Source organism: Myxine glutinosa, chromosome 4, assembly GCF_964187855.1.
Source record: "Myxine glutinosa chromosome 4, kmMyxGlut1.1, whole genome shotgun sequence".
Taxonomy (NCBI): Eukaryota; Metazoa; Chordata; class Myxini; order Myxiniformes; family Myxinidae; genus Myxine; species Myxine glutinosa.
Genome location: NC_136264.1, coordinates 15,732,577 through 15,746,879, shown reverse-complemented (window position 1 = coordinate 15,746,879; position 14,303 = coordinate 15,732,577). Strand labels below are relative to the sequence as shown.

Genomic DNA, 14,303 nt, shown 5'->3' with positions numbered 1-14,303 from the left:
ACGAAGAAATATATGTCGGCATCATTGTTGACGTTTTTGTGACGACTGTCATCAAACGAAAAAGTAATATATCTTAACGGAAAAGCAAAAGCGAATTTTTAATATATATCGACACGTTGCCGTCGGTGTCATGTTGGGCGGTGTATGATACACCATGACGTGATTTTAAAATATATATCTCTGCATTTTCCCGCGTGTGTGGAATGTTTGTGGAAAATTAAAGATTTCAAATAAACCTATTTAAAGTGTATGCGCACATAACTAATAAAAAAAACGAAGAAATATCTCTCGGTAATTTCCTGAAACATATTTTACTTCCGGCTAATAATGTTGAATGAAATAAAAACGAAGAAATATATTATGTCGGCATCATTGTTGACGTTTTTGTGACGACTGTCATCAAACGAAAAAGTAATATATCTTAACGGAAAAGCAAAAGCAAATTTTTAATATATATCGACACGTTGCCGTCGGTGTCATGTTGGGCGGTGTATGATACATCATGACGCGATTTTTAAAAATATATCTCTGCATTTTCCCGCGTGTGTGGAATGTTCTCAATTATTGCTGACACCGAGTCCAAAACCATCGATAAAAATGAAATCATATGGTGAGTTAGATTGGAGATAAAGGCGTGAGAGAGACTCAATGGCCTTGAAGTTACAGGCGTTTGAGAATTCATTTCGTTCTATAAAGGGCAACTTTCATTGGATTTTCTTCCCGTTTTTTTTTCAACCGAGTCTAAAACTATGTTAGCGACTGTGAAAAATGAAATGATATATCAAATTTGATTTGAAATAAAACTGGGAGAGAGAGCAAGACACCACGGGCCTCCAAAACAGGCCTCAAAGCTATGCGAGTTAATAAAATGGTGGATATTTGTTTATAATTATATGAAGCCACTCCCAGAATGGGTGGAGCTACTCTGCAAACCGAGTAAGCCACACCCCGGACAGACACCCAACAGACAGACAGACAGACAGACAGACAGAATCATCTACGGCTATTATAACATAGATGAACGCTGGCGTATATGCAGGTATCCTGGAGAAAAGTGATTTGCAAGATATATATATAGTACTTTAGTAGTTGCCGAAGACGAGAATAAGAGGCCATTTCGTTGGGTACAAAGGTTGTTTATTGTACAGAAATCTCCAGCAACTGCTGGCGAACGGAAGTCGTAACGGCTTATATAAAACCAAGAACCCTCTTCGGAGGGCGTGGCTCCAACAGCCGCGCGTGCGTCACGACCACACAACCAAAAGCCCGTGTGCGTGGGTTAGACCAAACACATCGTATTGGTAACCGTCACATGCGGATAAGTTAACCGCGACATGTGAATAAGATAACCGCGACATGTGAACAAGATAACCGCGACATGTGAATAAGGTAACCACTACATGCTCCCCCCCAGAAGGCACGCCACGGGCGTGTATGTAGTTCGCGGGTGGAACCGAGCCGGGCCGCGGGTGGAACAGAGCCGGGCCGCGGGTGCTGAGCAGCGGTAGCAGTTGTAGTTGCAGCAGTAGGAATTGCGGGAGCGGCGAGCAGCAGTGCGCGCGAAGACAAAAGGCTCCAGTGCGCGCGAAGGTAACGAAGCAGCCGTGCGTGCGCAAGAGATGAGCAGCAGTAGTAGTTGTAGTTGCAGCAGTAGGAATTGCGGGAGTGGCGAGCAGCAGTGCGCGCGAAGACAAAAGGCTCCAGTGCGCGCGAAGGTAACAAAGCAGCCGTGAGTGCGCAAGAGATGAGCAGCCGTAGTAGTTGTAGTTGCAGCAGCATCAGCCTCGGGATCCGCCGTAGGAGCAGTAGTAGGGGTGGTGCGCAGCAGTACTCGGCCTGTGTGCGCGGAGGCGACGAGCAGCAGTACTCGGCCTGTGTGCGCGAAGGCGACGAGCAGCAGTACTCGGCCTGTGTGCGCGGAGGCGACGAGCAGCAATGCTCGGCCTGTGTGCGCGAAGGCGCCGAGCAGCAGTACTCGGCCTGTGTGCGCAGAGGCGACGAGCAGCAGTGCTCGGCCTGTGTGCGCGAAGGCGACGAAGTAGCCATGCCGCCAACGCCTCGTAACGGCGTTCCTTCGGAGGGTCCCGGAGCTGGTTCGCCCCTCTAGTCGTAGAGGAGGAACCGAGCGCGATGCGCGAACCACATGGCCGCTCGTCGTTGCTGAAACTCCGGCAGTTCGAGTTCAGCTCTTGTGGAAGAAATTGCGGTCGCAATACTGCCGTGTTCATTTGGCCCCAGAATACGTTCGGGGGCAACGGGGTCACCAGTTTAGTAGTTGCCGAAGACGACAAGAAGAGGCCATTTCGTTGGGTACAAAGGTTGTTTATTGTACAGAAATCTCCAGCAACTGCTGGCGAACGGAAGTCGTAACGGCTTATATAAAACCAAGAACCCTCTTCGGAGGGCGTGGCTCCAACAGCCGCGCGTACGTCACGACCACACAACCAAAAGCCCGTGTGCGTGGGTTAGACCAAACACATTGTATTGGTAACCGTCACATGCGGATAAGTTAACCGCGACATGTGAATAAGATAACCACGACATGTGAATTAGGTAACCACTACAGTACAGTACATTATAATTGTATCCAAGAAAATAAAAAATATTTATTTTATGACGTTTTTTCCACTTTATAAAATCCCAGAGGAAACCCTGCAGCAATAGCAGTTTCTAATTCTTCTGGGGTAGCCATATTGTTACACCAATGAAAGTGTTGAAATGTACAGTGGTGGAAAAATCAGCTCACTCGTATAAGGAATCGTTCTAAATTCAAAGCAACAGAAGCTGATAATATTAAAAATTTAGGGTTAGCGTTGGACATTGACAGACATTTAGCCATACTTTGTGAAATGTCTTCGGAAATCATTAGTTTAATTTTTGTGTTACTTTAATCTACATATTACAAAGATTCTGACGCATAAGTTTCGTATCAATAAAAATTTTGAAAGGATAAAAACAAATTTTGGGTTACGTTTTTTTGAAGCACCCTGATATCTAAATATATTGCTCTCACAAAGTGTTGGTATTATTAATAAGTTAAAGGGGTTTCTTCCAGTACATGCATTACTTGTCTTATTTAAACTATGAAATTTTATCCTGGGGAAATTTATCAAATATTCATATGGAGAGAATTTTTTTGAATCAAAAACAAGCACTCACAATTGTTAATGACGAGCGTGGCTCTCCTCACCACCCGTCACTGCAGAGGCACGGGCTTGCTTTAACTGGGGATAATGACCTGACTAAACTTGAGTTGCTGTGGAGTCATGACTTACAACAATCGTAATACAAACATTTCTTTTGAACAAATTTATTACTCGCAAAATCCAAGATTTTGCAATTATATCGGTTGGTCTTGTGCATTATTGTCTGTCTGTCTGTCAATCGCCTACAGGTTACAATTTTTAAACCGATCATCACAAAACTTCACCAGATGGTAGAGTTGGTCATAAGGAAGAAGCCATTTGATTTTGAGGTCAAAGGTCATCTTGAGGTCAAATTTCTAAAATTTTCATTTTTCACAAAGTTGTCACAAAGTTCAACAGCAATTGCATAGTCCCTCAATTAATTGGGAAACCAACTATTTTTCAGGTCAAAGTGTATGTATGTATGTGTATGCATGTACATTTGTGACTAAAACGTCAAAAAGAGCAACTCAAGGTCAAACTTCTCATAACATCAATTTTCATCTAAAAAATCATCAATTTAAACCCGATTGACCCGAGCTTTGATTAAGATCGTCAATTTTAATCTTAATAAAATGGACCATTTGATGTATCAATGGCAGCCTTTTTATTTTGGGGGCTGGTGGATTTTGCAAGTATCGTGCTCTGCACGACGTCTTCTTGTTTGTAATATTGGTAATATTATTTATAGTTTATTTTAATTGTAATATAAAAAGGTCCAAGTGGTCTAAAGCTCTAAATGATCAAAGGTCAATGGGTCTTGTCTAATGGGTCTAAAGTGTCTTACGGGTCTTTGTTGTCTTTGTGGTCTTCCGTGTATTTTGGGTATTTGGGGTATTTTATGTTCTCTGGATCTTTTGGGTCTTCAAAGGTTTAAGGGTTCTCAGCAGTCTAAAGGGTCGAAAGGTATATTGCAACAGTACATAATTAATAGATATCACACGGCTTCACCACCTCACAGATTCACGGGCCATGTTTTTCAATTTTATAGATACTAGAATAGAAGACCCGTCGCTTCGCTGACTGATATACCAATCTTTGCTGCGATGGCTAATCTATGGGGGTAGAAAAAGAAGGATTCCTGAGAAATCCTGTTCTCCGTGCAGTGATAACCAACGTCACGTGTTGGCATTTGCAGTTTTCACACACGTGTCCATGTGCCCACAAAAAAATAAATTAAATTTAAAAAGTTTTTTTTTGGGGGATCATAAACACTCTCGGGAGTTACACGAATCCACCGTACTTGGATTTATTGAAATCCGTTCTCAAGTTATAACACGACAAACAAACAGAAAAACAAACAGACAGACACAACTCCTTTTATAAAATAGATTTGAAGAAGAAGAAAACATTTTCGTCACACATACAAACATAACCATGTACGTTTGCTCCATGATAATAAGATACTTGTTTTCACTCTCATACTGATGTGTTATTTCACAGAAATAACATTCTGAAAGTTGATGATTTGTCCTATTTATTTTCAGTATACACATGTTTCAATTGAATTTGTTAGATTTTTTATTTGTTAGATTGAATTTGAAATTGAAATTTGTTGAAAATAATTTTTTTTAAATTGAATTTGTTAGATTTTTTTGTTCGATTTTATGTTAATAAATTTCAATTTCAATTGTTAGGGAAATGTTACCTTATGCCATGGAATCATTATTTATCAGAAATAACCAAATTCACTCTCATCCAACAAAACAGTGAAAACCTTCATTTAACTTTTAACAGAACTGTTTTCCCACAAAAATATTTTATGTTCATGGGACCCAAATTCTGGAATGACTTGGGAACAGGTGTTGAACAGGTGACTGGCCTAGGAAGCTTTAAAATTGAAACATTGATTCTTTGATACATACAGTAAGTTTAATCATGCTCATGCAGAATTATATTTCTGAGATCTGACACCTGATTATTGCTGTTGGTGCTATTTGAATATGCGTTTCTTTGTATCCATAGAGATGTCATACCGTGGACTCCTTTACTCTTACGTTGGCTCTATTTTCTAGATAGTTACTGAAGTCGCCTCTGGATAACCCCAAGAGAGCAGTGAGTTCCCGAGAGACCACGAACATCAACTGCAACCCCAAACTTGGGCCGGGTAAACTCCCACCCAACGTTGGTTTACCGTACCAGTCAATCAAGCATGGCCGCATGCCACCTTATGAGGGCTACCATTACCATTGAGAAATCGGACCAACTGCCCACCGGGAATGCAATTCGGGCCAACCCCAAGCAGCTGGGCCGGATTTAGGAATGGGCAAGCTGGGCAGTTGCCCTCGGGCCTCCACAGCCAGGGGGCCTCCACATATGGACGATCAGAAGAAGCTGCACTCTCACTGTCTGAAAATTTCGAGTTCAGAATTTTCTTCCAGTAATTGATCAGTTTCTGAGTTCATTGGAGCAACGATTGGGAAATCATTGAGATTGAGAAATACCATTGAGAAATCGGACCAACTGCCCACCGGGAATGCAATTCGGGCCAACCCCAAGCAGCTGGGCCGGATTTAGGAATGGGCAAGCTGGGCAGTTGCCCTCGGGCCTCCACAGCCAGGGGGCCTCCACATATGGACGATCAGAAGAAGCTGCACTCTCACTGTCTGAAAATTTCGAGTTCAGAATTTTCTTCCAGTAATTGATCAGTTTCTGAGTTCATTGGAGCAACGATTGGAAGCCTATGAGAACACCTGTTCTCTTTTCGGTTTCTTGCGTAAACTGGAATCACTGGACTGCGATGAAATCGAAGCAGCTGCAGCAAAATTGGTTGCCGAGTACAAGGATGATCTAGATCAAACACTTGGTGTTGAACTTGTGCAGTTTGCAGCCTTCCTCACTCATTTACTGGAATACGAAGATGATAAGATAGCGAGAGAACATTTCCTTTACAAACTGTTGATGGACAATAAATTTGCGGATACATTTCCAAATGTCGAGATAATGCTACGGATGTACTTGGTGCTAATGGTCACAAACTGTTCTGGAGAACGTTCATTCAGTAAAATGAAGTTCATCAAGAACAGACTCCGTACTACAATGTGTCATGATAGGCTCAGTCACCTGACCTTGATGAGTATTGAATGTGACATTCTCAGAGAGATTGACTTCGACAAATTGATCCAAGACTTTGCAAGGGTCAAGTCTCATTAAGTGCCTCGTCTGTAAATATAGGTATTAGGTACTTTACTAGATTCTTATGATTGATCATGATTGACCTGCTTGCTTATTCACTATTCAGATTCTTTATGCTTGAAACATAGGAACTTCCTAGATTCTTATAGATTGATCATGATGTTTATAGATGTGCCTGCTTGCTTATTCTGATTCTTTATACTTGAAACATAGGAACTTCCTAGATTCTTATGATTGATCATGATGTTTAAAGATGTGCCTGCTTGCTTATTCAGATTCTTTATGCTTGAAACATAGGAACTTCGTGGATTCTTATAGATTGATCATGATGTTTATAGATGTGCCTGCTTGCTTATTCAGATTCTTTATGCTTGAAACATAGGAACTTCGTAGATTCTTATAGATTGATCATGATGTTTATAGATGTGCCTGCTTGCTTATTCAGATTCTTTATACTTGAAACATAGGAACTTCCTAGATTCTTATAGATTGATCATGATGTTTATAGATGTGCCTGCTTGCTTATTCAGATTCTTTATGCTTGAAACATAGGAATTTCGTAGATTCTTATAGATTGATCATGATGTTTATAGATGTGCCTGCTTGCTTATTCAGATTATTTATGCTTGAAACATAGGAACTTCCTAGATTCTTATAGATTGATCATGATGTTTATAGATGTACATTTTTATTCAGATTCTTTGTACTTGAAAAATATACTTTATGGATGACTGTAACTATGTCTTCTCACCTTTTTAGTATTCTAAGGTAGGGTGGGCATCCACTACGGAAGGCTGCCCAGGGGCCTCCACATGTCTAAATCCCGCCCTGCCAAGCAGGATAAATCAGGACACATTCAACACTTCAATAATTTAAGACACATCAAGCAAAGCGATTGAAAGAGCGGCACATAAAATACAAACACATTTTAAGCACATTTATTTAAAAAGAAAAAAAGAAAAAAAAAAAGCACATTGTATTAATGTGCACATCTCATTTTTCAAGTAAGGCACATTAAGCAAACATATACATTTCCCCTTACCCTCTGCCAATCATACTCGTACTTATGAACAATCACTTAACACAACTATAATACTGGATCCACGAGGAAGACACAGAGAGATTGGGTTGAGGGGGAAAGAGAATGTAGAAGTGATAAGAAAATGTTTGAGGGACTTTGTCGTGCTCTCGGCACACCTGAGCCCAAATTCGTGCCTCCCCTTGCAACAGAGGCCCAATGGTCGAGGTCTTTATATGGGGTGGCAGTATAATGGCGACACCCAACATAAGGTGAGAGAAAAGTCGCTCAGGCAGAAGTTGTTTCGACCCCTTTCAATGCCTGCCCCTTTGCGTGATGTGAATGCGGCATGGCAAAACCAGTGACAGGTGGACAACGAGGGGGTGAGGTACGGTATAAAACCAAGAGTGAAGGCGAAATCTCTCTCTCTCTTTGACAAATGCCTGAACCAGATCAGAGTTTTGAGAACCAGTGACCCAGAGATACTGCGCTGGGGCTGGAAAATACTGGGCCGGATTAACGAGAGTAAGTCTGGGGAACAGGCTCTCGGGGAATAAGCCCTTGGGTAACAAGCTCTCGGGGAATAAGCTCTCGGGAAACAAGCTCTCGGGGAACAAGCTCTCAGGGAACAAGCTCTCGAAACTCTGCTCTGGCCGAAGCATTCGTTGAAGAGAGAGATTTCGTCCCTGCTCTGGGTTTTATACCCTGCCCCCCTTCCCCCTCACTGGCCGCTTGCCATTGGCCTTTCTGTTCCGCATTCACATCAGGGGAAGGGGCGGGCACATGAAAGGGTCGAAAACAACCTCTGCCTGAGCGACTTCTGTCTCAGCTTGTGCTGGGCATCGCTGTTATTCCACCACCACGGGAGCGAATGAGTGAACGGGTTTGCGAGGAGGCGAGCAATGAACGAGAATGGTGTGCAATGTAAGTGAATGGAAGAGAATGGTGTTAAATGGAAGAGATAGAAAGATAGAGATATAAAGGAGGATGGAAAGGGGGAAAAGGAACAGGGCCCTATGCTGCTTACACACCTGACGCATATCGATCACATGAATACAATTTACCTTACTCTAAACAGAATAGGAAAGAAATAACTAACTAATATCTATGTGTGTGTGCATCCATTCCCTCGGGGGATGCACCAAGTCCGACCCCGGGCCACAACCATCACACTACCCCCACCTCTCCATTCAGCCTCTTCCACAGCTGTTTCAGCCTCCTCTGTTCCTCTATTTCTCCCGCTCTTTCTTCCCCCTTATTTTACACAACTCCCCCTACTTTGACCCTGTTTTCGTTTACAATCGCATTCCGATGCTAAAAAAATAAGAAAAACTAATGCGTCAGGTAACTACGGCTAGCCATTCTACCTTAAACATCACTTATACTTCACATTCGGATTCTGTACATTTGGGGAGAAAAAGGCCATTTGACTGGGTGGGCACTCTTCCGCTGATTTGTAGTCCAGAGTTCTTTTTAATAGTTCCCGCTGCCCGGCATCGACCCATCCCCATAGGGCTGATGGCACTCTTCAGCCTGAAGGGCCTGCATTGTGACACTGGGCCCACATGGCCACAAAGCATGAGGTGAATCCTTTGGCCCATGTGGCCTACATTTGAAAAAAAACACGATGGTCATCTCTTCGTCGACAATGGCAACATATTGATGGGACCACGTGCCTGCTCAACGTGGGAGTCTTCCTTGCCCCCATGGCCCAATTAAATGAACAAGAAGTAAGGGTCGTCTCTCAGTAATGATGAGTCTTCAACGTCCTTGTACTGGCCTTTTTTTTTTTTTATCGCAGAAGGCCCGGGAACTGTGAACTTGTCCCTCCATGATCTGATGGCAACAAACACGCACAGCAGGTGAGGAACACATGGCAATGGCAAGATGGTTAGGCAAGACATGGCATGGCACGATAGACTGGGCATGCAAACAGGCAATATGGCAAGGCATGTTAATGGCAAACAATGCAAGAAAATGGTAGGGCAACTTGACCGTCGGGCATCGCTGGTCAACTTCTTGTGGTCATAGCATGGCATGATGCACAGGGCATGCAAACAGGCAATATGTCAAGGCAACGTGACTGGCAGGCGTCGCTGGCCGGCTTCTCGTGGTTTCGTGCCTGGGAAAAGGATGGTATGGACGGCAACGGGTCAGACTGTCAGCACATACTCCAGCTTACCCGTCCCCGAATCCCTTTAACTACTCTCCCTTTGCCCCTTTCATTTGCTAACCCTATCTTCCTATTACCTTCCAACTAGTCCTGCTAATCCCTTTGAAGCCTGCTAATCTAATTTCACACGAGGCCATCTCCCCAAGGTCCTTCTGGTCTTGTAGACTCAGTAAGATGTCCGGCCTGCATGAAATCTTTGGAAAAGGTGAACATCCATTTGCAGGCACCTGGCTTCCCCGCATGGAGCATAACCGATGGTCATCTGAGGAAGGGGCAGGAGGAGGGCAAGAAAGTTCGAACATGCATGGTATCAAGGAGGAAAACTCTGACTACCCTAACATTTCAAGAATCCCTTTCACTCTGAAAAACAAAATACTCTGAGTTGTTAGGGTTCGGGTTTGGGTTAGGTTGTCTTTGAAGAGAAAATCTTTGAGGGAGAAAGATGTACATGTTGAACACTTGTATTATTATCAAACTTGTTCTCTCCAATAACTGATTCTCTATATTCTATGGTATATAGCTGCAATGTCTATATATATATATATATATATATATATATATATATATATATATATATATATATATATACATATATAGAAATACAGTTACATGAAAAAGTAAGTACACCCCATGTAAAGTTTTGACTTTTTCAACATATTTCAACATACAGCTATTTGATCTGCATTTCAACAATATTGATAGATAAAGGTGATGTAATACAACAAATATCATGAAACATTTACATTTTGTAATCCACTGTATAATTTAAATAAACATAAATGCAAATTTCGCAAGTGGAAAAAGTAAGTACACCCTTGGCTCTAATAGGTGGTATTGCCCCCTTTGGCAGAAACAACCTCAAGTATGCGTTTCTTATAACTGTCTACCAGCCTCTGACATCGACTGGGAGAAATTTTTGCCCACTCCTCCATGCAGAATTCTTTCAGCTGTGAGATGTTTGAGGGGTTTCTTGCATGCACAGCTCGTTTCAAATCCCCCCACAACATCTCGATGGGATTTTGATCCGGGCTTTGACTTGGCCATTCCGGAACCCTCCATTTCTTTCTTTTCAGCCATTCTCTGGTGGATTTACTGGTATGTTTAGGGTCGTTGTCATGTTGCAAGGTCCACCTTCGGTTGAGCTTCAATTCCGACAGATGGCCTCACATTATCCTCAAGCACCCTCTGGTACAATGAAGAATTCATAGTGGATTCTATGATGGTGAGCTGCCCAGGCCCTGATGCAGCAAAGCTGCCCCAAACTACAATATTTCCACCACCATGCTTTACAGTTGGTATCAGGTTCTTGTGGTCAAATGCTGTCTTTGGTTTTCGCCAAACACGTCCTCTGGTACTGTGGCCAAATAGCTCTACCTTCGACTCATCTGTCCAGAGCACATTGTTCCAGAAGTGCTGATCTTTGCCAAGGTGTTCATTGGCAAACTTTAGTCTTGCCCTGATGTTCTTTCTGGACAGCAAAGGTTTCCTCCTGGCACACCTCCCAGGTAGATCAAATTTGTGCATACTCTTTCTTATGGTAGACTCGTGCACTTTGACATCAACAGTGGCAAGAGCTACCTGTAGGTCCCGTGATGACATTCTGGGGTTCTTAGAGACTTCTTTCAGCATCTTGCGGTCTGCTCTCGGGCTGAACTTGCTGGGGCGGCCTGGCCTGAACAAGTTTGCAGTTGTTTGGAATCTTCTCCACTTGTAGATGATCTTCCGGACAGTCGAATGATTGATTTCAAATTGTTTGGAGATCTTTTAAAATCCCTTCCCAGACTCGTAGGCATCTATAACCTTCTTTCTGAAGGCCTCTGATAGCTCTTTTGATCTAGGCATGGAGACGCCGCACACTTCAACAACAAAGAGCAAACCAAACTAAATGTCTGAGGTTTAAATAAGACAGGTTCCTCCAAGATCCTCTCTAACGATGTTCTAATCATTTGCACCTGAGCTGGTGCACCTGATTCTAATTTTAGGTATTTGAAGTAATGATAAATGTAGGGGTGTACTTACTTTTTCCACATGCGAAATTTGCATTTTTGTTTATTTAAATTATACAATGGACTACAAAATGTAAATGTTTCATGATATTTGTTATATTATATCACCTTTATCTGTCAATATTGTTGAAATGAAGATCAATAGCTGTATGTTGAAATATGTTGAAAAAGTCAAAACCTTACATTGGGTGTTCTTGCTTTTTCATGTAACTGTATATACAGTGCGTATCAAAAAAAAAGGTAATCCGAATTCAAGGGGATAACATGCAAAGATTATTTATTTTGACAATTTACATGCGGTTTACTAATTAAGAGGAGATCCTCAGCTTTCCATTGATAACTTCCATGCATCATTGCTGTCACACATGACCGAGTACATGTTCATTGAAAATGACAAGTTCAAATCGCATTTTTACAAGTTTGGCCAATCGATGCAAGTCAGGATAATTGGTGCAAAATGAACGTCAGATGTGAACTTTTCTCAAGAATGATTGGCCTTTATGCACCCACACCTTCAACATGTCCACCTCCCCTTTCAACACAAAGCTCACAGCCGCGGAGAATGCCCTGAACTGCTCGTCTCACCATTGCCGGGTCATTGTGCAAAGCATCCACTTCATGTCGAATACGGCCCTGCAATTCGTCAAGATCACAGGGAGGAGTTACGAACACCTTGTTCTTTAAATCTCCCCAAAGGAAATAATCACATGGTGTGAGGTCAGGTGATCTTGGCGGCCATTCCACTGCATGGTTGAGGGTGATGACTCGGTCTCCAAAGAGTTCCTTCACTCGATCTCGGACAGCGATAAGACGATGTGCTCGGGCGCCGTCTTGGGCCCACCAGAGATATCTGAAGACACCACGAACCTGTCGCTCAAAGTTCTCCTCGAGCTGCGGTAAAACTTCATCATTGATCATCTGCAGATACCTGTTACCATTGACATTCCTTTGAAAGAAAAATGGTCCGATCACCTGATCACTTCCACAAAGTCCCAACCAAGCAGGCCACTTTTGTCGATTCATGTTTGTGTCAAAATTAAATTCCGGGGGTTGTCCTGTCGGTGCATATTCAAGAACATTATCTATATTGACCTAGCCGTCCATGGCGAAAGCAGCTTCGTCGCCGATAACGAGATACCGCAGGAAATTGACATCTGCTTCGCAATGTGCTATCAACCTTCTGGCAAGCACCAGCCTCCTGGCAAAATCCCCTGGCGTAAGTTGATGCCGGATGTGAATCCGATATGGATGTTGGTGGAGGTCCAGTCTTGTGATTCAGTTGAATGTTGCCGAAGGCAATCCCGTCCCATTTTGTCTTGCGCTGGTATCCCGAGGATTCTCCAAAACTTGCTGCCTTACTGCTGCAATGTTCATTTCTGATCGCCCAGTGCGCCTCCTCCCAGAATTCTCCTTGTTGCGGTTGAGGCTAGTGCCATGCTCTTGGTATTTCCTAACATTCGCCCAGATGGTTTTGGCTGCTGGAGGCTCCCGTTCTGGGAAACGTTCCCTGAATGCATCACGGGTTTGCTGCAAACTTCCAGTTTGGTGCAAGGTTGTAACCACGAAGGTCCGCTGTTCAGTCGTAATTTGAACCATCTTTTCAATGACTCGGACTGTCTCTAAACCCACACACTTGCCCATCTTAAATGGGCCCATCTTAAATACCCATCTTAAACAAAGGATGACACAACCGATGATTACCAGACCAGCTTAACAATTTTTACATTATCAACTTGGCAGTCGACAAGTAATGCGTCCATTTAAAACTGTCTTGCACCGATTAGCCAAACTTGTAAAAATGCGATTTAAACTTGTCATTTTCAATGAACATGTACTCGGTTATGTGTGACAGCAATGATGCATGAAAGGCATCAATGGAAAGCTGAGGATCTCCTCATAATTGGTAAACTACATGTAAATTGTCAAACTAAATAACCTTTGCATATTAACCCCTTGAATTCGGATTACCTTTTTTTTGATACGCACTGTATATATATATATATATATATATATATATATATATATATATATATATATATATATATATATATATATATATATATATATATATATATATATATACAGTATATACATCTATCTATAATTCCAGTAATCTCTGTACGTTTGTACGTTTGTCTGTGACCGCTGTTTCTCGACAACCACGGGTCCGATATACTTTTAACTTGCCAGGTATATTGCTGGGGACCCGAGGATGTGCCTTTTCAAGGTTTCATATTAATCGGACAATTACTTACCGAGCTATGTCCAAAAAACGATTCAACCAATCAGAGAGCAGCGAGCTATCACGTGTGCCGAACGTGGCGATCAGACTCTGCCTCGGACGGCACATTTGACAGCGTATTCATTTATTTCACGTTGGAAAACTATGTTGCCGTTAAACTATGTTTTAAAACGAATTCAAACTGCGATTAAATTAAAACGATTCATCGTAACTGCGATTTGCGAACTTCCGGACAGTGAAGACTGTCCGGCAGCACGCTTTCCGGCAGCCAATCACAGAACGCTTTGTTGCGTAGGCGTGGCCGATGTGAGAGCGAGCGGAGCTGAGCGCGTTACGAGCTGACCGCCATTACGGTTCGTAATTCGATTTCTTATGCGCATTATTTCTCCCAATTCAGTCAGAGCGAAGGGCGGAAGCGAAGAGCGTTGTTTTTTTTGTTTACGGGCGTACGGGCGGGGTAGAGCGTACGGGTAGCGTTTTTTTTTTTTTTGGCAAGGAACGGGCACCCACCTACGGGCAATGCCCTAGTATATATATATATATA

At 42.6% G+C, this 14,303-nt stretch overlaps 1 protein-coding gene across 1 annotated transcript in view; it reads right to left on the bottom strand.

Moving 5' to 3' along the window:
• Window positions 1–7,111: 7,111 nt before the first annotated feature.
• LOC144891684 (ankyrin repeat domain-containing protein 26-like) overlaps window positions 7,112–14,303 on the bottom strand; it is a 27,394-nt gene continuing 20,202 nt past the window's right edge. Inside the window, exons 11-12 of the mRNA XM_078775497.1 lie at window positions 9,589–9,742; window positions 7,112–9,460 (exon numbers count right to left, since the gene is read on the bottom strand). Of these exons, the coding sequence (XP_078631623.1) occupies window positions 9,350–9,460; window positions 9,589–9,742 (265 nt within the window). The 3' untranslated portion in view covers window positions 7,112–9,349. The remainder of the gene's footprint in view (window positions 9,461–9,588; window positions 9,743–14,303) is intronic.